The 21,585-nt window shown below is 40.8% G+C and overlaps 1 protein-coding gene across 3 annotated transcripts; it reads right to left on the bottom strand.

Moving 5' to 3' along the window:
• Positions 1–99: 99 nt before the first annotated feature.
• LOC115143085 (cyclin-dependent kinase 4-like) lies at positions 100–15,152 on the bottom strand. 3 transcript variants are annotated; one of them, XM_029683108.2, is made up of 10 exons: positions 14,895–15,152; positions 12,882–12,950; positions 12,398–12,618; positions 9,358–9,493; positions 8,515–8,682; positions 8,232–8,341; positions 7,651–7,701; positions 7,314–7,449; positions 6,939–7,078; positions 100–3,906 (listed from the first exon to the last, which is right to left on the bottom strand). In XM_029683108.2, exons 3-9 carry the CDS (start codon positions 12,613–12,615, stop codon positions 6,980–6,982), a joined length of 918 nt encoding a protein of 305 aa, XP_029538968.1. In that variant the 5' UTR covers positions 12,616–12,618; positions 12,882–12,950; positions 14,895–15,152; the 3' UTR covers positions 100–3,906; positions 6,939–6,979. The 3 variants fall into 3 exon arrangements, with proteins under 3 accessions (XP_029538968.1, XP_029538967.1, XP_029538969.1); XM_029683107.2 differs by lacking the exon at positions 100–3,906 and having other exon boundaries at positions 4,075–7,078; XM_029683109.2 differs by lacking the exons at positions 100–3,906; positions 12,882–12,950 and having other exon boundaries at positions 4,075–7,078.
• Positions 15,153–21,585: the final 6,433 nt, after the last annotated feature.

The following is a 21,585-nucleotide window of genomic DNA, read 5'->3' as shown; positions in this document are numbered from 1 at the left end:
CTGAAGAAATAAATATCTCTGCTCCATGGCAAAATGGGTAGAATTGCAGGAAATTTGCTGTAAAACTGAAGAAATAAATATCTCTGCTCCATGGCAAAATGAGTTGAATTGCATTTTTTTATTATTATTGCTAATTGTTCTCTCCACACCGTGGCATGTGTAGAATGTCAGGAAATTAACACTTAAATGTATCTCCACTGTCAAGAGCAGCGCCACTAAAATGTTTTGCCCGCAAGGTGAAGAGGGCCTCCTCACCAAATCTCACTTAGGGCCCCCAAATGAGGCATATTTTTACAAGCTTCAGTCCCAGGAAAACACTGAATTTCTCATTTGGGTCCCAGGGTGAAAAAGTTTAAGAACCCCTTGTCTCATTGATCCTATCTTGGAGGAAGTTTCAAACTATGGATATGGATTTTAACCACCTATCTAAATACCGTTAATTTTTCACTTTCACAAAACAGCCAATGGGACACACCTTTTAGAGAAAAGAGTTAAGGAACGAGTTCCATTCAGTATTAAGTACTGCACTTGATGGTAAACCTGCTAAAAGTCCTTGGTTGTACAGTACCTATGCACAGCAGTGGGTTGGAGTTAGTATGTTCAGACAGTCCCCAAGCGGTCACTTAGGCTGCGTTTACACAGGCTGTGTTGTGTGTATTTGCTTACACATCAGATCTTTTTCAGAGCTGATCTGATTGGTCAAAAGACCAATGAGTAAAAAAAAAAATCAGAATTGGGCTGCCTGTCTAAACGCAGTCTAAGAATCAGTGACCCTGAGATTCCAAACGCTCCAAGACTGCTGCCACTTCACATCCTCTGACTCAACTCTCTCACTTCACTTCACCATGATTGACAGAATGACTCACATCTGTCCTGACGAGGGTGGACTCAGCCCTGGTATTGACTTCCTGTTCTAGATTGTGGCAACGTCTCAGCTTCCTGTTGCCTTTCTCTGACCCAAATGGCACCCTATTCCCTATATAGTGTACTACTTTTGACGAAGGCCCGGTTTCCCAAATGCATCGTTGTAACGATCTCCTTCGTTATTAACATTGCACTTAAACACTTGTAATCTAACACCTGCCTCAAGACCATTCGTAGAACAGCTAAGTGCGCCGTTAGATGCTTTTTTTGCCCTCCCACGTCACTATACACACACAAGATCTCGCTAAACATAGTTTATGCGTATCTCTGTTGACACAAGATAGAGGAGAGCCTGTCCCTCTTCAGAGATTTTATTTATTTTGGGAGATTTTGTTTATTTTGTATTTTGCTAAATATGACCTCTTCATTCAAAACAGAATAAATATGTTGTTTCAGGTGACAAACATGTTTTTGTTTAGTTCATTTTTCCTCAACTTTCTCTAATTTTATAGCAAGTCAAGCTAGCTAGGCAAGGTTGAAGATAGCATTGTAGCTAGCGACCTCCATTAAATAATTATAAATCAAACATCATTAGCATCAAACTTTAACGGGAGGCAACAGTCATAATATAATTGGTTTAACAGCCAATGTGTATTATTTAACAAGGGGGCGTTGCGTTACCACTCGGTTGCAACGTAGTCGGAGTGCTTATTGGTAATGTGAAGAGGTTTTGGAATCGCAACGCCCCCTTGTGGTTGAAGGCTCTGTTACGTCGTCTTTACTCCAGCCAGAGTCAGTCAAAGAACAGGAAGATATCAAACCACAGAAGATGAAAATGTTTTCAATCATGGCTTAATGGGATAGCTAGCAACTTGTAAACAATTACCCATTCCTATAAGTGAGTACTATTTTAATAATGTTAAATACACATTGGCTGTTAAGCCAATTACAAACTCAGCAAAAAAAAGAAACATCCTCTCAGTCTCAACTGCCTTTATTTTCAGCAAACTTAACATGTGACTAACAGAAGTTGAATAAAAATCAAAAGTAACAGTCAGTATCTGGTGTGGCCACCAGCGTCATTAAGTACTGCAGTGCATCTCCTCCTCATTGACTGCATCAGATTTGCCAGGTCTTGCTGTGAGATGTTACCCCACTCTTCCACCAAGGCACCTGCAAGTTCCCGGATATTTCTGGGGTGAATGGCCCTAGCCTTCACCCTCTGATCCAACAGGTCCCAGACATGCTCAATGGGATAGAGATCTGGGCTCTTCAATGGCCATGGCAGAACACTGACATTCCTGTCTTGCAAGAAATCACACACAGAACGAGCAGTATGGCTGGTGGCATTGTCATGCTGGAGGGTCATGTCAGGATGAGCCTGCAGGAAGGGTATCACATAAGGGAGGAGGATGTCTTCCCTGTAACGCACAGCGTTGAGATGCCTGCAATGACAACAAGCTCAGTCCGATGATGCTGTGACACACCGCCCCAGATCATGACGGACCCTCCACCTTCAAATCGATCCTGCTCCAGAGTACAGGCCTCGGTGTAACGCTCATGTAACGGATGTGAAACGGCTAGCTAGTTAGAGGTGGTGCGCGCTAAATAGCGTTTCAATCGGTGACGTCACTTACCTTGAAGTAGAAGTTCCCCTTGTTCTGCAAGGGCCGCGGCTTTTGAGGAGCGATGGGTAACGATGCTTCGTGGGTGACTGTTGTTGATGTGCACAGAGGGTCCCTGGTTCGCGCCCGGGTATGGGCGAGGGGACGGTCTAAAGTTATACTGTTACACTCATTCCTTCCGACGATAAATGCGAATTCGACCATCACCCCTGGTGAGACAAAACTGTGATTCGTCAGTGAAGAGTACTTTTTGTCAGTCCTGTCTGGACCAGCAACAGTGGGTTTGGGCCCATAGGCAACGTTGTTCCTGATGAGGACCTGCCTTAGAACAGGCCCTCAGTCCAACCTCTCAGCTTATTGCGGACAGTCTGAGCACTGATAGAGGGATTGTGCGTTCCTGGTGTAACTCGGCAACAACTGCCCATCCTGCAGGTGTGATGTTCAGATGTACCGATCCTGTGCAGGTGTTGATACGTGGTCTGCCACTGCGAGGATGATCAGCGGTCCATTGTGTAGCGCTGTCTTAGACGTCTCACAGTACGGACATTGCAATTTATTGCCCTGGCCACATCTGCAGTCCTCATGCCTAAGTCACATTCACGCAGATGAGCAGGGGTCCTGGGCATATTTGTTTTTGTGTTTTTCAGTCAATAGAAAGGCCTCTTTAGTGTCCTAAGTTTTCATAACTGTGACCTTATTTGCCTACAGTCTGTAAGCTGTTAGTGTCATAATGACCGTTCCACAGGTGCTCGAATGCTCTTTGAAAGACAGGGTCCTGAAAAAGGCGTATCTTTTTTTGCTGAGTTAATATGACTGTTGCCTGCCATTTAAGTTTGATGGTAATGACGTTTATTTTATAGGATAATCATTAGGAGGAGGTCGCTAGCTACAGTGGTATCTAAAACGTAGCCTATCTAGCTAGCTGCTCTGCAGTGCAAGCAAGCTTGACATGCTATAAAAGGTAAAGAAAGAAGTTGAAAAAAAAAGTTAAACATGTTATCACCTGAAACAATATATTGAATGAAAAGGTCATATTTTGCTATCTCTCCTCCATCTTGCGTTACAAACACCAAACTTGTCCGTTCATTAGCGGGCAAGATCTGAAGATCACATATCGTGTACTGTCAGGATGTAAACAGTGGATCAGTTCCATTGCTATTGGGAAACCGGGCCCAGAGCTCTATGGACCTTGGTCAAAAGTAGTGCACTATACACAGAATAGGATGTAATTTAGGACTGTCCTTATCTCTCACACTTGTTCCTTCTGCTGTTGTACCTGCCTTTCAACTCACTGTGGACTTGATTACTTTAATGTTTCCTTCTCCGCTACAACTTTCCAATTAAAATGTCATGATTCAAGAGCTTGGCTTGTACTATACAGTCCTTTCATTCCTCACTTCTCCAAGTTGATGTGAACCTGTAGTCATTTCAGATAAAAGAAACAAAAACAAATTAGCGTACAAGAATGAGATTTCTTAACACACACTTTGAATGATCCAAGAAACTGAAAACGAGGGATAGAAAATGTGTTTCCCAATAACATCTAGGCCATTTCTGGTATACAAAAGGTACGATTAGAAATGGCTATTTTAGTTGATGATTGGAGCAGCTTTATTAGTCTTTGCAGCACTTAAACATTGCAAGGTGTTCTTGGAATGAAAGGGAGGGATACTTAGTACAGAACAACACATTATTTGGCCCGTAAACATGTTCAACAAATGCCACTTAGCTAGCGTGTCCTTCCATGTGCACTTTTTAAAAGAAAATTAAAGGCCCAGTACAGTCAGTGATTTTCCAGTGTTGTGTGTGTTTGTGTACACACACAGTGGCAAGAAAAAGTGTGTGAACCCTTTGGAATGACCTGGCTTTCTATATAAATTGGTCATCAAATTTGATCTGATCTTCATCTAAATCACAACAGAGAAAAATAGTGTGCTTAACTTAACACAAATTATTGTATTTTTCTTGTCTATATTGAATACATTGTTTAAACATTCACAGTGTAGGTTGGAAAAAGTATGTGAACCCCTTAGGCTAATGACTTCTCCAAAAGCTCATCGGAGTCTGCTAACCTGGAGTCAAATCAATGAGACGAGATTGGAGATGTTGGTTAGAGCTGCCTTGCCCTATAAAAACACTCACAAAATTTGAGTTTGCTATTCACAAGAAGCATTGCCTAATGTGAACCTTGCCTCAAACAAAAGAGATCTCAGAAGACCTAAGATTAAGAATTGTTGACATCGATAAAGCTGGAAAGGGTTACAAAAGTATCTCTAAAAGCCTTGATGTTCATCAGTCCAAGGTAAGACAAATTGTCTATAAATGGAGAAAGGAAGAGTAGCAACAGTGCTGAACTAAGAGTGGACATCCTGCAAAGACGACTGCAAGAGCACAGTGCAGAATGCTCAATGAGGTTAAGAAGAATCCTGGTGTCAGCTAAAGACTTACAGAAAACTCTGGAACATGCCATCCTCTGACAAGTCTACGATACATAAAACACTAAACAAGAATGGTGTTCATGAGAAGACACCACGGAAGATGCCATTGCTGTCCAAAAACAACGACAACATTGCTGCACGTCTGAAGTTTGCAAAAGTACACCTGGATGTCCCACAGCGCTACTGGCAAAATATTCTGTGGACAGATTAAACTACAGTTGAGTTGTTTGGAAGGAACACACAACACTGTGTGGAGAAAAAGGCACAGCACACCAACATCAAAACCTTATCCCAACTATAAAGTATGGTGCAGGGAGCATCATGGTGTGGGGCTGCTTTGCAGCCTCAGGGCCTGGACAACTTGCTATCATCAATGGAAAAATGAATTCCCAAGTTTATCAAGACATTTTGCAGGAATAACGTAAGGCTATCTGTCCACCAATTGAAGCTCAACAGAAGTTGGGTGAATCAACAGGATAACGACCCAAAACAGAAGTAAATCAACAACAGAATGGCTTCAACAGAAGAAAATATGCCTTTTGGAGCAGCCCAGAGTCCTGAACTCAACCTGATTGAGACATCCCAAGAATATTGCTGTAATGAAACAGTTCTCTAAAGATGAATGGTCCAAAATTGTTCCTGACCGTTGTGCAGGTCTGATCCGCAACTACAGAAAACGTTTGGATGAGGTTAATGCTGCCAAATGAGGGTCAACCAGTTATTAAATCCAAGGGTTCACTTACTTTTTCCACCCTGCACTGTGAATGTTTACACGGTATGTTCAATAAAGACATGAAAACGTATAATTGTGTGTTATTAGTTTAAGCAGAATGTTTGTCTATTGTTGTGACCTAGATAGATCAGATCAAATTTAAAGACCAATTTATGCAGAAATCCAGGTATTTCTAAAGGATTCAACATACTTTTTCTTGCCACTGTGTGTGTGTGTGTATATATATATATATTTCCACACAGAGGTTGGAATAATACTGTGAAAGTGTGAAAATAATAATGCCCTTTAGTGTAAGAGCTATGAAAGTAAGAGCCTGAAATGTCCACCTTTTTTGGTGGAATGGAATTTTGGCGTACCTGGTGACATCACCAGGTGGTAAATTAGACCAATAAGAAAATGTTCCAAATCTCTCTGCCAATAACAGCTACTTTTCAGTTTTCCCATCCCCACTCACACTACTGACAGTCCTAGCAAAATTCTTGCTTAAAAAAAAAATGCTATTTGCTAAGAAGCTATTTTGGTAGAAAAACATCACAGCAAGGTACTTCAATTGTTAAACAGAAAATATTTGATAATGTAATAAAAATGTATGCATTGGATCTTTAAACTATAATATTAAAATACCCACACAGGACAGTTATTCCATGTTGTATGTGTGTGCAACCTGGTCTCAGAGCATTTCGTATTATTCTGTACGTAAAACTGAGACACACCATTTAATATGATGAGTTACGTTTCATATGGTATGAATTAATTTGTGGACTTCAAATAAAATGTTACGAATTTGCAAAATGTATGATATGTTAAGAATTCTATCTACGTGGCTAATGTTAGCTTGGCTAGGGGTTAGGGTTAAGTTTAGGAGTTGGAGAAGGGTAGGTGAAAAGGTTAGCTAACATGCAAAGTAGCAAGGAGTTGAAAAGTTGCTAATTAGCTCAAAAGTTGTCAGTGACAAGATTTTAAATAACCACCGGTCTTATGTAACCATACCAAACGTAATATATCATACTAATTTGAGTGTCTCATTTTTAAGTTTATTATGTTACGTCTAGTCTATGAGACCAGGCTGGAGAATTCATTTGAGGAATGCGAGGGGAGTCTATCCTTCTTCAGGTTCATATCCATGTTGGTCCTTGAACTCCACTTCTCTACTCCTATACATTCTCAAGGGGTGCAACTGGCTTCTGTAGTATTTTTTTTTTTTAAAAGGAACCACAACAGGGATCTGACCTGAAATGCACTGAATGACAATATACACCAAAATGGAGTCAGGGTTACCATTCCTCACGGTCCCATCCTTCGATGTCATTCACTGCATTTCAACCATTTGTCACTTCCTCCTCATCCTCCTGGAAGTAAGGATGTTCTTGAGCGTTTAGGGCAGAGATTCTTCTTAGAGGGTCAAAGGTTAGCATTTTCTGTGGGAACAAACAGAATGGCTAGGTTTACAAATGTGACTCAATTAGCAATTAAAAGTAGGGTTTGTCCTATCTTTATCATAGCTTTTACAGGTGTTGGTCTGGGTAAATAAATACACTTTTAGCCAGGAATCACATATACAATTTTACCATTTAGCATTTCAACACTCCCAAAAAGTTATTTTTGACCAAACAGAATACACCCCACAGCTGGTTAGAAAACAAAAAGTTTCACCAAAAGCAGCTCTGCCCCCTGCTCATTGATCTCAGGAACGTAGTCTGTGATTGGGCGGGGGCTGATAGGACTGAAGTTGTGTCGTGAGAGGGTGACATCAGCAGGCCACTCCTCCATGGGTGGCAGGCCAATCACACTGTGGAATGGCAGACAGAAAGGAACAAGCCAACCAGTCAGACAAGTGTTTCAGAAAGAATTAACAGAAGTTAGACTGATCCAAAGTGGCAAGGATTGAGTCCCGAAATGCACCCTAAAGGCCCTGGTCAAAAGTAGTACACTATATAGGGAATAGGGTGCCATTTGGGATACACTAGTGGACATTTCTGCCCATACTCACTTGAATATCTTTCCCAGTTGGTCCATTTCAGAGTCTCCAGAGAACAACGGTCTACATGAGAAAGTTTGGATTTGGGTTAATGTGCTGTTGGCAAACTTCCCCTGCTGTGACAAGCAGTACCGTCTGTCTCTCTGTCCCCATATAGTCTTATTTTATTGTGCTGACCTACGGCCATGTCTGTGGGAGATTACAGGGACAGGGCTGACCCTCCCCTGTGTACACTGGTGTGGCCTGGCCGTTAGCGTGGAGCCATAATGATAAGAGAAGAAACCCTGAATCCTAGTTAATTGGAGTGCCACAGCAGTAGACTGCTATACTTCGATTTGACCACCTGGTGGGAGCATAATCATAGAAATGAGAGCTCGGTCACACTACAGACAAACAAATTAGGTTTTTCTTGCTCAGTTTCCAATGTGGTAACTTGCTGGGTGGGATATAATCTATTAATCCAGTGGGCATCTTTTAGAATATCAGATTTACATACATAACATACCCATACAATTTATAACACAGAGAGAAAATTATTTAAAAATAAATGTCCCAGTATGTCAAATAAGCCTTCTCTGGCCCTGACCACTCACTTGCGTCGGAACATCTCAGCAAAGATGCAACCCGTGCTCCAGATGTCCACCGGCGTGGCGTAGGTGGACTGGAGCAGGACCTCAGGAGGCCTGTACCACAGAGTCACCACCTAGGGCAGACATGGAGGAGAGAGACGTCAATGGAGGGACAGTTGAGAGTAGGAGAGATGTATGAATGTGTATGAATATTTATGCCAACTGTAAAGCATAAGTAAGCATTATGGTGAATGCACATAGAGACCCTTTCCATTCTCAACCAGTTTGTGTGTGTCTGTGTTCCTACCACAGGGGTAAGGGCCATGTGGCAACTGTAGATCCTGGCCAGTCCAAAGTCGGCCAGCTTAACCTGACCACGGCTGGTGACCAGGATGTTCTCTGGCTTCAGGTCCCGGTGCACCACACGGTTTGAGTGTAGGAATGACAGGCCGCACAGCAATTGACGCATCAGGTCCTAACACACAGGGGGACACATTTAACATGTGTACCAGGCTCGGTCCACACAACGGTCCAACATATCCAGTCAGATAGAGGGCGACCTGTGGACCTGCCAAACACTGAGATCATTTAAACGTTTGTTTTGGATGTACCTTCCTTTTAACATGGTTTACAGGGACCTATTATGTTTATTTAACATGGTTTACAGGGTCCTACTATGTTTATTTAACATGGTTTACAGGGACCTACTATGTTTATTTAACATGGTTTACAGGGACCTACTATGTTTATTTAACATGGTTTACAGGGACCTACTATGTTTATTTAACATGGTTTACAGGGACCTACTATGTTTATTTAACATGGTTTACAGGGACCTACTATGTTTATTTAACATGGTTTACAGGGACCTACTATGTTTATTTAACATGGTTTACAGGGACCTACTATGTTTATTTAACATGGTTTACAGGGACCTACTATGTTTATTTAACATGGTTTACAGGGACCTACTATGTTTATTTAACATGGTTTACAGGGACCTACTATGTTTATTTAACATGGTTTACAGGGACCTACTATGTTTATTTAACATGGTTTACAGGGACCTACTATGTTTATTTAACATGGTTTACAGGGACCTACTATGTTTATTTAACATGGTTTACAGGGACCCGAGGGGGCTTCTCACTCTGATGTGGCTGGGGGGCAGTCCTGGGGCAGGGGCCTTCTCTAGGTAGGTCTTCAGGTCCTGGTCCACGTGTTCAAATACCAGGGTGACTTTAGTCTCCTGATCTGTCCTCAGGGTGGCACACACGTCCATGAGCCTGATGTACAAACACACACACACAGACAATGAGCCTAGCGTACATATACAGTCAAACATCACACACAGACACGTCCATGAGCTCAGTGTACACAGTGTATGATAATTCATCTGAACGTTCCATGGTTGAATTTAGAATTCCCCAAGGTTCTGTGCTTGGACCCCTTATTTTTCTTTATACATGCTACCCCTTGGTAATGACATGCACTTTCATTACTATGCTGATGACACCCGATTGTATTCATCTTTTAAACCAGACGATACTTTAAAGTCAGCCCGCCTTGAGGTGTGCATCACAGATGTTAAATACAGTTATAGTGCACTGGCATTGTAGCGTTTTTTCATATTTTATTTAATGATCTCGAGAATGGATGTGCTCATGGTGGCATTTAATGTCTGTTTTTATGTGGTGAAGCCAAACAAATTTCCACATTACGTGGACAATAAAGTTTCTAATTATAAAACATCCAACTTCTTGCATTTAAACTTTCACAAGACTGAAATGATGGCACTTGGCCACAAGAAACTCGGTGTCAGACCTCACCCTCAACATTGATGGTTGCCGCATTACACCAAACATGGTTGTTAAATATCTTAGTGTCACCTTTGATCCCGGCCTCACTTTTGACAACTACATAAAAAGCATATCCAAAACAGCATCCTTTCACCTCAGGAAAATTTCCAGAATTAGACACTTCATCTCTCAAACAGATGCAAAAAAATTGGTCCATGAATTTGTTTAATCTCCAGTTGCTCAGACTACACTATTAAAAGCCTACAACTTGCAAAGAACACTGCAGCTCGCATTTTAACCAACACTAGAAGGCACGAGCACATCACTCCAGTTTTATCAGCACTACACTGGCTGCCTGTAAAGTATTGGTTTAAAGACATTACTCTTAACATTTAAAGCGCTGCGTGGCCATGGCCTCTTATCTGACAAACGTGCTCGTTCCACACAACCCAATGAGGGTGCTCCACTCCCAAGGAGACAGTTGGAGTTGAGGAATCCTGCACATCCCCAACTTTTAAGTCACTAGATAATAACCTTTATAGAACCTGCTTATCATAGACCTACCAGTCAGTTTTTAGGCATTCCAAAGCTCTTATGCTATGTGGGTGTAGGGTTTCACAAGATACAGGTGATCAGGTCAAAACTAAAGTCACGGGCTATACAAGTCGCAACAAAAACAACACAATGTGTCAACGAAAGCGTTTGACTGTGATTGTTCGTGTTTACGCATTTCAAAAGGTGCTATTAAGTATGAAGTAGAAACATTGAACGTGCATAGCTTACGTTATTCCATTCATTCCCTTTTTACCACTACAATTTCACGTGAGACTGTGCGGTTTTGTCAGTTAATCCTAGATCTACACAAAAGATGGCGTGGGATGTGAACTAATCTCACAATTAGACCTCTTTCCTGGCTGGAGAATATCACTATAAATAAAGGTTCAATGATTAGATGTGTTCTTCAAACCTCTTTGGAATGGCACGATTGCCAAAGTTTTTGTATGCATTTTTAGCAATACCAACTACCCACTAAAGAAATTCTTTAAAAAGAAAGTACACTTGGTCATAAGACTTTATATGGGCAAATACAATTCATAGAATAAAAAGGAAAGTTTGACATCTTCTTAAGTCTGAGGGTGGTTTTAACCTTCTAGTCTTGGAATTGTATGAACAGACAACCCAACCCGCGACATATAGTTAAATGCACTAAAGAGGAACAACGGGAACACATTGAAGATGCGCACACTCATCCCCAGAATCTTTTCACATGTCTATTTTCAAAAGATAAAGCTAAGAACATTAACAACTTCATAGTTCAGAACACTACTATAACAATACGGGATAATATATTCTACACAAACCAATATCACTTCCTAAAACCACAACCGTATGGAACAATCCTTGGATAGCTTTTCAGAATTCACAGATAAGAATGGCCCACGTGGTCAACTAAAGTCATAGAAACGGTAAATTACTTGGTAACAGGAAATAGATTTATTTCCATGACAGAATTAAAAAGTCATTTTGGACTGACCAACGTAGATCATTTGAAATACATGCAACTTTTTTTAAATAAAAAGTTACATATCACCATTTTTCCCCTTTTGGACATCAGAGCAACCTTGAGGGAATCTTATTTGAGTCAGAAAAAGGATGTTCATATGATATGTTTTGTATATCTTCCCTTGCAGAGAGCATATCCAACTGACAATCTCTTAGAAAACAAATGTACTATTGGAACCAAGACTTAAGAACTGATGTTGGCACAAGATGGAGGGAAAGTTGGAGCATAACTAACAATCACAGTTAATGAAAATGTGAGCTTAATCCAGTATAAACTAATGTATAGAATGTATTATACAAGAGACAAAATTACAAATTCTACAACAACGGCAGAGTCATGTCTTAAGTGTAAAACTAATAATGACTCAATAATCCATGCTTTCTGGGAATGCTATAAAGTCCAGAAGCTGTGGGCAGAGCTAGAAAGTTTGTTGTCAGCAGTATTACAATGTAAACTTACTTTTAATCCATCTGTCTGCATATTTCAAGACAAGGCATATGGGGGTGTAGTGAGATACCCGGTGGGTTGGACGATTCTCTTCTCATCACTCATCTTGAAAAAACATATACTAAAAACTTGGAAATCAATCAATCTGCCATCATTAACACAATGGAAAAATCGAATGATTTATTATTTAAACACTGAAAATGTGTGGGCTACAGAGAGAAACAAAATGGTGCAGTTTCAGGCCATGTGGCGGAAAGTGATGCGGGCGCTGGAGATGGGGGTGTGTACTAGTGGGTCTGTGTAGGCGTGATGTTGTTGATGTTTGTATGATGTTGTCGTTTGTATTGTTTATAAAAATAGTTTTTAAAAAGTGTTCTTACTTGACCACGTTGGGATGATCAAACTGCTCCAGTCTCTTCAGCAGGGCCACTTCTCGGACCGTGGAGATAGGGAGGCCATCTTGGTCCGTCTGGACGCGAACACTCTTCAGAGCAACAAACTGGCCACTCTCCAGGTCCCGAGCCTTGTACACCGTTCCGTACGCACCCCCTCCAATCTCTGCCACTGGCTCGTACTGGACCCCACTGCCCTGGGCCATGGTCTGGTTGACAGACAGGCAGACAGAAAAATAACTGCGTATGAATACATTTTACTTCTGCAGTAAGACACTGTCCCCTCCAATCCCCTCTGTCACCGTGCTCTCCAAAATGGAGGTCCACCTGTCTTAGATCCAGCCCCCTCCTACGATCTTTCACCTTCTTGTGCACTAGACCTCATTAGCTGGGGTCACCTCTGCATTCCAGAGCGGAAGAGGCTGTCGGAAAGTGCGTGTGTGTATGTGACTGAATGGGGTTGGAATCTGACCTGATATTCAATGAAACAAGATTTCAGTCAACAAGACATTCCAGTGGTCAACCACACAGCACAGGCTCCCTGCAGACATAAGTCAGAGAGGGGGAGAGAGAATGACTCAGAGACATTAGACATGAGACAGAATGATGCCAGCACCATGGCGCTTTGTATTCCATACAGAATTCCATGCAGAAATAAAGGAAGTTGTGATCAGTCTGCATACTGTACAAAGTATGTAAACAAGGAAGGAAGTAGGCTAAATGCAGGAAGAGTAGCCTAAGTACCTTATAACAAATAATATATGGGTAATAATGTGGTCAATGTTATATTGACAGGGTGTATTCCATATAAATGATGTTATCTAAGGGTGCAAACAGAGGTAGTTCCACTGAATGGAGCCAAACAGAGGTTGGTTTCTCAGACAGAGATTAAGCCCAATCCTGGACTAAAAGGCTAATTTAATACAGATTCTCTACTGAGAATGAGTAAGGAAGACTAGGCTTGAATCCAGGATTAGTCTTAATCTAGGTCCTGGAAACCAGCCATAAATGCTTTTACCAAATTGCCATCCTTAGCTCCTCCTAGAGCCTCGGCGTACACATCACTGACAAACTCAAATGGTCCACCCACACAGACAGTGTGGTGAAGAAGGCGTAACAGTGCCTCTTCAACCCAAGGAGGCTGAAGAAATTTGGCTTGTCACCTAAAACTTTTACAGATGCACAATTAAGAGCATCCCGTCGGGCTGTATCACCGCCTGGTACGGCAACTGCAACACCCACAACCGCAGGGCTCTCCAGATGGTGGTGCGGTCTGCACAACGCATCACCGGGGACAAACTACCTGCCCCCCTGGACACCTACAGCACCCGATGTAACAGGAAGCCAAAAAGATCAACAACAACGCCTGAGCCACTGCCTGTTCACCCTGCTACCACCCAGAAGGTGAGGTCAGTACAGGCGCATCGAAGCTGAGACCGAGAGACTGAAAACAGCTCCTATCTCAAGGCTACCAGACTGTTAAACAGCCATCATTAGCACAGAGGCTGCTGCCTACATACAGACTTGAAATCATTGGCCACTTTAATAAATGGAACACTAGTCACTTTAATAATGTGTACATATCTTCCATTACTCATCTCATATGTATATACTGTATTCTATACTATCTATTGCATCGTCGCCTATGCTGCTCTGACATTGCTCATCCATATATTTATTATTATTCCACTCCTTTACTTTACTTAGATTTGGGTGTATTAGGTATTTGTTGTTGACTTGTTAGATTACTTGTTGCACTAGAAGCACAAGCATTTCGCTACACTCTCAATAACATCTGCTAACCATGTGTATGTGACCAATAAAATGTGATTTTATTTAAAGGTGGTCAGTCACATGGTTCACAGGTGTACATTATCAATAGGTCACGATGGGGCATATGCAATGCTACATCAAAGACCATCTGAAATGTGTTCTGAATTATTTACTGATGTGGTCCTACATTCTACCCAAGAAAAAAAAGGTAGGACAACTTTCATTGTTAAATCTACATACCTCAAATAAACAATTTAATTATATGTAGTTGTCCTAGTATTTTCTCATTAAATAAACTTAAGCAAGCAAAATGAGCTAACGCTATCAAAATATTGGACATAGCTCGTGGCATAAAGCATGAAAACGAAAGCACCCCCCTCGACACGTGGTGTTCCTCCATAGTTATATTCTCAGACAACACAGAGAACAGGCCACAACACTTTTCAAACGCAGTTTAACATCTGACGTGGCAAAAAGTCGTATATGTTAAAACATGGTTCTATACTTATTTTTGGCATAGCAAAGCATGTTTTAGCGGCAATAGCAAATTCATGCAACAAGTTGTGTAGAACTTATGTGATTATGACTTGATATGTAAACAGTGCCCCAAACTAGCAGGAATACATTGCAACAAGCGACATTTGTTTAAGAAGTATTTTACAAAATGATGTGAACATAATGTTTCCTAAATTGTATGTAATAGGCTACTTACCACGTGTCTTTACGTTTTATTTAACGTTAGCAGGCTACACTGCTACATTTAGTGCATGAACGAAATCATGTTTTTCACTTGGTTCTTCTTATCAAACCACAGTCGACACAGGTTTTACACCAAACTGGCAGAAACTGTTGCGGATGTCTTCGATCAAATCATTCGATTTAACTTCGGCCTTACTTCTTTTTTCTAAACACTCTGGCAAATCTCTAGGTAAGGTGGAGGCGCTTCCTGTAGCCATGCAAGGCGGGGCCAAATATCCATATACCCTCTTAAAAAATCATGACAACTTTGCAGCATGTTTTTTATTTAGGTGGCCATCCACTAGTACATTACACTCTGTAGAATGATACAGCTGCCAATTACATGTTCAAGTCTTCATAAACATTAAGAATGAGTGAGTGCACAGTGCAGAGAGAGGCAATAAGTGGGTATTTTAAAAGTATTGAATTCTATGATGTGCTAACTCTTAGTATTTTTCCTCATGTAAGACTACAAATGTGGTTTATTTCCTCCAAAGACAATGTATATTATATACATTGAAGAAGAGGGTGTGACTCCTTCGCCCCGGGCGCGCGCAGAGCTCCATGGCTTGGTGAATGAGGACCGTGCACCAAACCCCTCCCAGCTCTTTCTTACGCTGCGATTGGCGGGGAACTGCTGTTGCTAGGCTCATACACCAGCCCTGCATTCCAAATGAAGTATTCAGAATGAGTAATTTGACTTTTAGTTAAATTAAATTAATATTATACCGTATTAACAGAAACACAATTCATAGTATAGGGATATAAATCATGCCCTGGGCCTTTGCAATAAAGTTAATCATCATATAAAAAAAGAAACCTGAAATGACCAGACATTGGGATATTTTTATATACTATACTAGGCTATAATAGGTACGGCAAGATGTTTTTAGTGAAAATCTTTCAATGCATAATTGTCCAGTCCATATAAATAATCACATTCTTTACCCATCTGCCACTGAAGGCAATGGTCATGTTTCTGCCCCACTATGCTGCGTTCAAGACAACTCAGAAACTCTGAAATTTCCAACGTGGAAACTTGTTATAGAAAGATGAGCTCCAAATTTCCCACTTGGAAAGTATCAGAATCAACCAATAGGAAGCTCTATGCAAAAGATTCACAGAAATTTGAAATCGGGAGGCTTTGGTGTTTCAGAGTTGTTTTGAAAGCACCACCAGAAGTTGCATTGCATCAACCAATGGTTTCGTGCCACATCATTGACTGTGCAGTCGGCATCAGATTGCAATATCATATGATGGGTATAGCTGATAGTTAAACACATATCCAAGCGTTGTGATATCTGGCAGGCATCTGCAATGTAGTTCGACAGGAAAACAATCAATATCAGAGTCACAGACTACTTCAAACTAAAGGTATTCCAAGGTCCAAAAAGTTAAACCCTTTCCGAAATGGACCATGGGCTTTCCAACCCGGACCCAATATGCAGATATATATATATTTTTTTAAATATAGAGACCTGTTCCGAACGGACCCGAGGACAACTAGACCTGGTCGGATCCAGACCCGATCCGATCAGAGTGAGGGAAGCAAAAGAAAAGGCATTTTTATACCTACTTTATTAACCGGGAACTGATCAAGTGTGAGAGGAGGGATAGAGGTACCGCTCTAACAGCCAGGGGAGGGGCCGTACTATTAGGTAGTGACAGGGTGAGCAGGGAGGGAGAGACAAGAGACACCAGCCAACTCGAGCAATAGTAGACTAATAGCTGCCAGAGCTATGTTACTTATCATCAAATATGATTATGTAGTACCTGTCTTGACTGCATCAAACCCGGGAGAAGATAGAGCGGTTAGAGTGTTTGGACAGTAACCGGAAAGTTGCTTGTTGGAATCCCAAAGGCAGCAAGGTGGAAAAATCTGCCATTCTGCACTTGAGCAAGGCAATTAACTCCCACAACAACTGCTCGGTTGAATGCATTCAGTTGTACAACTGACTAGGTATTCCCTTTCCCTAACAGTTTATAGGTTATTATAGGTAGTTGATGTCATCAATAGGCCTGATTGACAGTTAGCGTTAAGTGATTCTCTTTATTTGGATAACATTGGTATCTGAAAGGACCACGCCCATCATGTTATTCATACTCTTCTCATCCACCTCCTGTTTACTCATAAAAAGCACTTCCTTTCTCAGATTATCCAATAGTAAATCATCAGGGAAGTTCATCAGTTGTAATAGCTCCCCCCTAAAGCCATTCATTCAGCGCTGGAAGTTTTGGTGATACTATAGACAAAGATGCAGGGTGGTACAGTATGCTTCTCCATTAACCTTTAACTGCAGTGGGCTAAATCAGGGTCACACAGAGTGTTTCTTGGAAGTCTTAAACAAATCTACTTTGAAACAAAAGTATACACCTCATCACATGGTTATGGGCTTCAAAAAAAGAAGACACCTGTACCATGTCAAATACAGTATAGCGCTAACATGTATTGCATCCCAAAATTACGCTTTATGTATAGTACCAGTCAAAATTTTGGTCATACCTACTCATTCAAGGGTTTTTCTTTATTTTCTATTTTCTACATTGTAGAATAATAGTGAAGACATCAAAACTGTGAAATAACACATGGAATCATGTAGTAACCAAAAAAGTGATAAACAAATCAAAATATATTTTATATTTTGAGATTCTTCAAAGTAGCCACCCTTTGCCTTGATGACAGCTTTGCACACTCTTGGCATTCTCAACTGTGTCATGAGGTAGTAACCTGGCATGCATTTCAATTAACAGGTGTGCCTTGTTAAAAGTTAATTTGTGGAATTTCTTTCCTTCTTAATGTGTTTGAGATAATCAGTTGTGTTGTGACAAGGTAGGGAGGTATACAGAAGATTACTTTAAGACATGAAGGTCAGTCAATCTGGAACATTTCAAGAACTTTGAAAGTTTCTTCAAATGCAGTCGCAAAAACCATCAAGCGCTATGATGAAACTGGCTCTCAAGAGGACCGCCACAGGAAAGGAAGACCCAGAGTTACCTCTGCTGCAGAGGATAAGTTCATTAGAGTTGAGTTTGGGGCAGAAGGTAGCCTAGTGGTTAGAGCGTTGGGCCAGTAACCGAAAGGTTGCTAGATCTAATCTCTAAGCTGACAAGGTAAAAATCTGTCGTTCTGCCCCTGAACAAGGCAGTTAACCCACTGTTCCTAGGCCGTCATTGTAAATAACAATTTGTTCTTAAGTGACTGCCTAGTTAAATAAAGGTTAAAAGAAAGAGTTAACTGCATGTCAGATTGCAGCCCAAATAAATGCTTCACAGAGTTCGAGTAACCGACACATCAAGGCACACTTAACCAGCATGGCTCCCGCAGCAATATGCCATCCCATCTGGTTTGTGCTTAGTGGAACTATCATTTGTTTTTCAATAGGACAATGATCCAAAACACACCTCCAGGCTGTGTGAGGGCTATTTGACCAAGAAGGAGAGTGATGGAGTGTTGCATCAGATGATCTGGCCTCCACAATCACCCAACCTCAACCCAATTGAGATGGTTTGGGATGAGTTGGACCGCAGAGTGAAGGAAAAGCAGCCAACAAGTGCTCAGCATATTTGGGAACTCCTTTAAAACTGTTGGAAAAGCATTCCATGTGACTACCTCATGAAGCTCGTTGAGAGAATGCCAAGTGTGTGCAAAGCTGTCATCAAGGCAAAGGGTGGCTACTTTGAAGAATCTAAAATATAACATGTGTTTTGATTTGTTTAACACTTTTTTGGTTACTACTTGATTCCATATGTGTTACTTCATTGTTTTGATGTCTTCACTATTAATCTACAATGTAGAAAATAGGAAAAATAAAGAAAAACCCTTGAACGAGTAGGTGTGTCCAAACTTTTGACTTGTACTGTGTATGTATAATATATAATGTCTGTAATGTCTACGATCGTATTTTAATTGTAAGGTACTTTTGTCTGTAATGTCTTTTTTCGTTATGTGTCGGACTCCAGGAAGATGAGCTTTTGCCATTGGCGTCGGCTAATGGGGATCCTGCACCTTCAACGCTGTTCTATTTGTACTTAACTGGGCTTCTGTATGGTCCCATTATATAGTTCATCATCACCCAGTTGGGTCCGAACACCTATAATGGTTACATTCCAAAGGTGGAGAGTTTTTAGCACCATGGTAAAGTTGGATGCTCTCAGGCAAACAAACGCAGGACTCCATCTTGTCTGGTGCGTCCAGAGGGCCCTCTGCCAGGACCCTCCCACGATGCGGGCGCATATGCCGGGTCTATTTCACTCAGAATGGCTGGGTGCACTAACGGTAGCAGTAAAGCCACTGAGTTGGGATGACCATCTGTCCACCAGAGAGATATCAGAGCCTAGACAGCCTGCAGCCTGTCGGCCACTAGAGCAGCGATCAGAAAAATCTCCACGATGTTTGAGGGACTCAAGATTTCCTTGCAATGGCTACTTTTAAGGAGACTCTTATAGGTCAGGGTTGTGGGGAAAACACCCTTATTAAGAATAACCTCAACCTCTTGTATCCTATTTTGTGTCAGAGTCACCATTATAGTTGATTATTCCACCACTCTATTTGTCTGTTTCTGATGGCAATATCTCAAAGCAGAAGCCAATGACAAAGTGGTTGGGCTAATTATTGATTTGTAAGGACTAAGATTATTATAGTTTTTATTTTTATTTCGTTTTTGGATTTTATTTTGAAATTCAACCTTAATGTGACTTGGATTTAAAATGAATAGCAGAGGGACTGGTGCAAAACAAATATTGTGAAAGAAAACTCTTTTGCTCATGTTTCCATCAATCCAATGCTATTTAATTTTAGTAGTACAGATGTTCTATCTTAAATTGACCAGTTTCTCACAGCAGGAAAATAATCCTGCTGCAACAGAAAATGGGAATTATTATGTGTATTATATTTGATGTACATTTTTGTAAAGGTTGATGCATTTTCGTTAGTGCAAATCAAGTCCGACGTGTTAAAGTCGAAATTACAAACTTTAGAAGCCTTTTTAAAACTTGATTACATACAAGTTTGCATTTCCCGCTGAGCAAGACAATTCCCTGCCACAACAGAGTGATCAAATTAAGATAGTATATCTGTACACATAAGAAGAATCAAGTTCGCTATCGAGACGATTCCCCCCTGTTATTAGTGATAGCTTGTGATTGCGATGCACAAACTAGGCCTATTTGAAAAGCGCCCTCTCCTGGCAGCATTTACCCACAAGATTCAGTAGTTTGAACACCCCCACCCCAAAAGCTTGAAAACCGTTATTTTTTATGTGAAAAATAACTGTAACTGAACAAATTTTATTATGGTTCTTATTTTATTTTGAAGCCAAAGATAATACTTTCAGTACAGTTTTAGTTTTTTCAAACGGGTTTGTTAATTATTTTACTTCAGTTTACGTGGCTGAGTGCATAGACAGACTGTGCTCAGCCAGCAGGGGTGGTCACTGTATGTGTGTGTTTGTTTGAGTGTCTAAGTGTCTGTTTTTGTGTACCTGTGTTTGTACCGTGTCAGTGTGTGTGTGTGTCTTTATGAGTATTTCAGTGTGTTGGTGTGTGTATGTATTTTGTTTTTATGGGTTTTTGTAGATGTATTATCCAGACTGATGGTCACAAAGCTGCTCAGCTGTCTGTAGATAACCAATGACACATATTGCTAATGTCTCAGTGACACAACCTTGTCCCTCTACCTTTGAATGCTACACTATCTTTTCCTCATCTTTCTCTCTTAAGTTGCTTCTGCTTTCTCCTACAGTAGTTATCTCCCTCTTAGTTAGCTAACATTGTGTGCTGTAGTAGTGTCTCTAAGACTGACAGAATCTCAGAGTTAGCATGCCTGGACAACCTGTTGGCCTTTTCACAGAACATTACGTTTTACATTTACATTTTAGTAATTTAGCAGACGCTCTTATCCATAGCGACTTACAGTCAGTGCATTCATGTTGTAGTCAATGTTAGCCTGTTGGCATGAACTGATGGAGCCTATCCAAACATCATATTCTTAAATTGATAGTTTATGAAATGTGACACAGTCCTGCCTAGCAGTTGTTTCTTCTTTTTTTTTACACTCGTACAGACAGATAGAGCAGTGGTTGTCAATTTTCCATGACCTAAATCTCTTTTTCTTTCATACATCTGGGCCTCGCTGTCCTTTCATGGCTCTTGTCCTCCACACAAATTATCTAATTTCAGTACTAATATATCAGCAGATAATTGTACTGGTTACAATTCTATTCACAGTGCTGCAAAATCTGACTGCTCATTTTGCCTATACAGTACCAGTCAAAAATTTGGACACCTACTTATTCAAGGGTTATTCTTTATTTAGACTATTTTCTATATTGTAGAATAATAGAGAATACATCAAAACTATGAAATGACACAAATAGAATCATGTAGTAACCAATTTTTTTTTGAAGAAATCAATATACATGTTATATTTTAGATTCCACCCTTTGCATTGATGATAGCTTTGCATACTCTTGGCATTCTCGCTGACAGCTTCATGAGGAATGCTTTTCCAACAGTCTTGAAGGAGTTCCCACATGTGCTGAGCACTTGTTGGCTGCTTTTCCTTCACTCTGCGGTCCAACTCATCCCAAACTATTTCAAATGGGTTGAGGTTGGGTGATTGTGGAGGCCAGGTCATCTGATGCAGCACTCCATCACTCTCCTTGGTC

This window comes from Oncorhynchus nerka, linkage group LG15, assembly GCF_034236695.1.
Source record: "Oncorhynchus nerka isolate Pitt River linkage group LG15, Oner_Uvic_2.0, whole genome shotgun sequence".
NCBI classification, from domain to species: domain Eukaryota; kingdom Metazoa; phylum Chordata; class Actinopteri; order Salmoniformes; family Salmonidae; genus Oncorhynchus; species Oncorhynchus nerka.
Note: the sequence above shows the minus strand (reverse complement) of the source record. Positions and strands in the feature narration are given on the sequence as shown.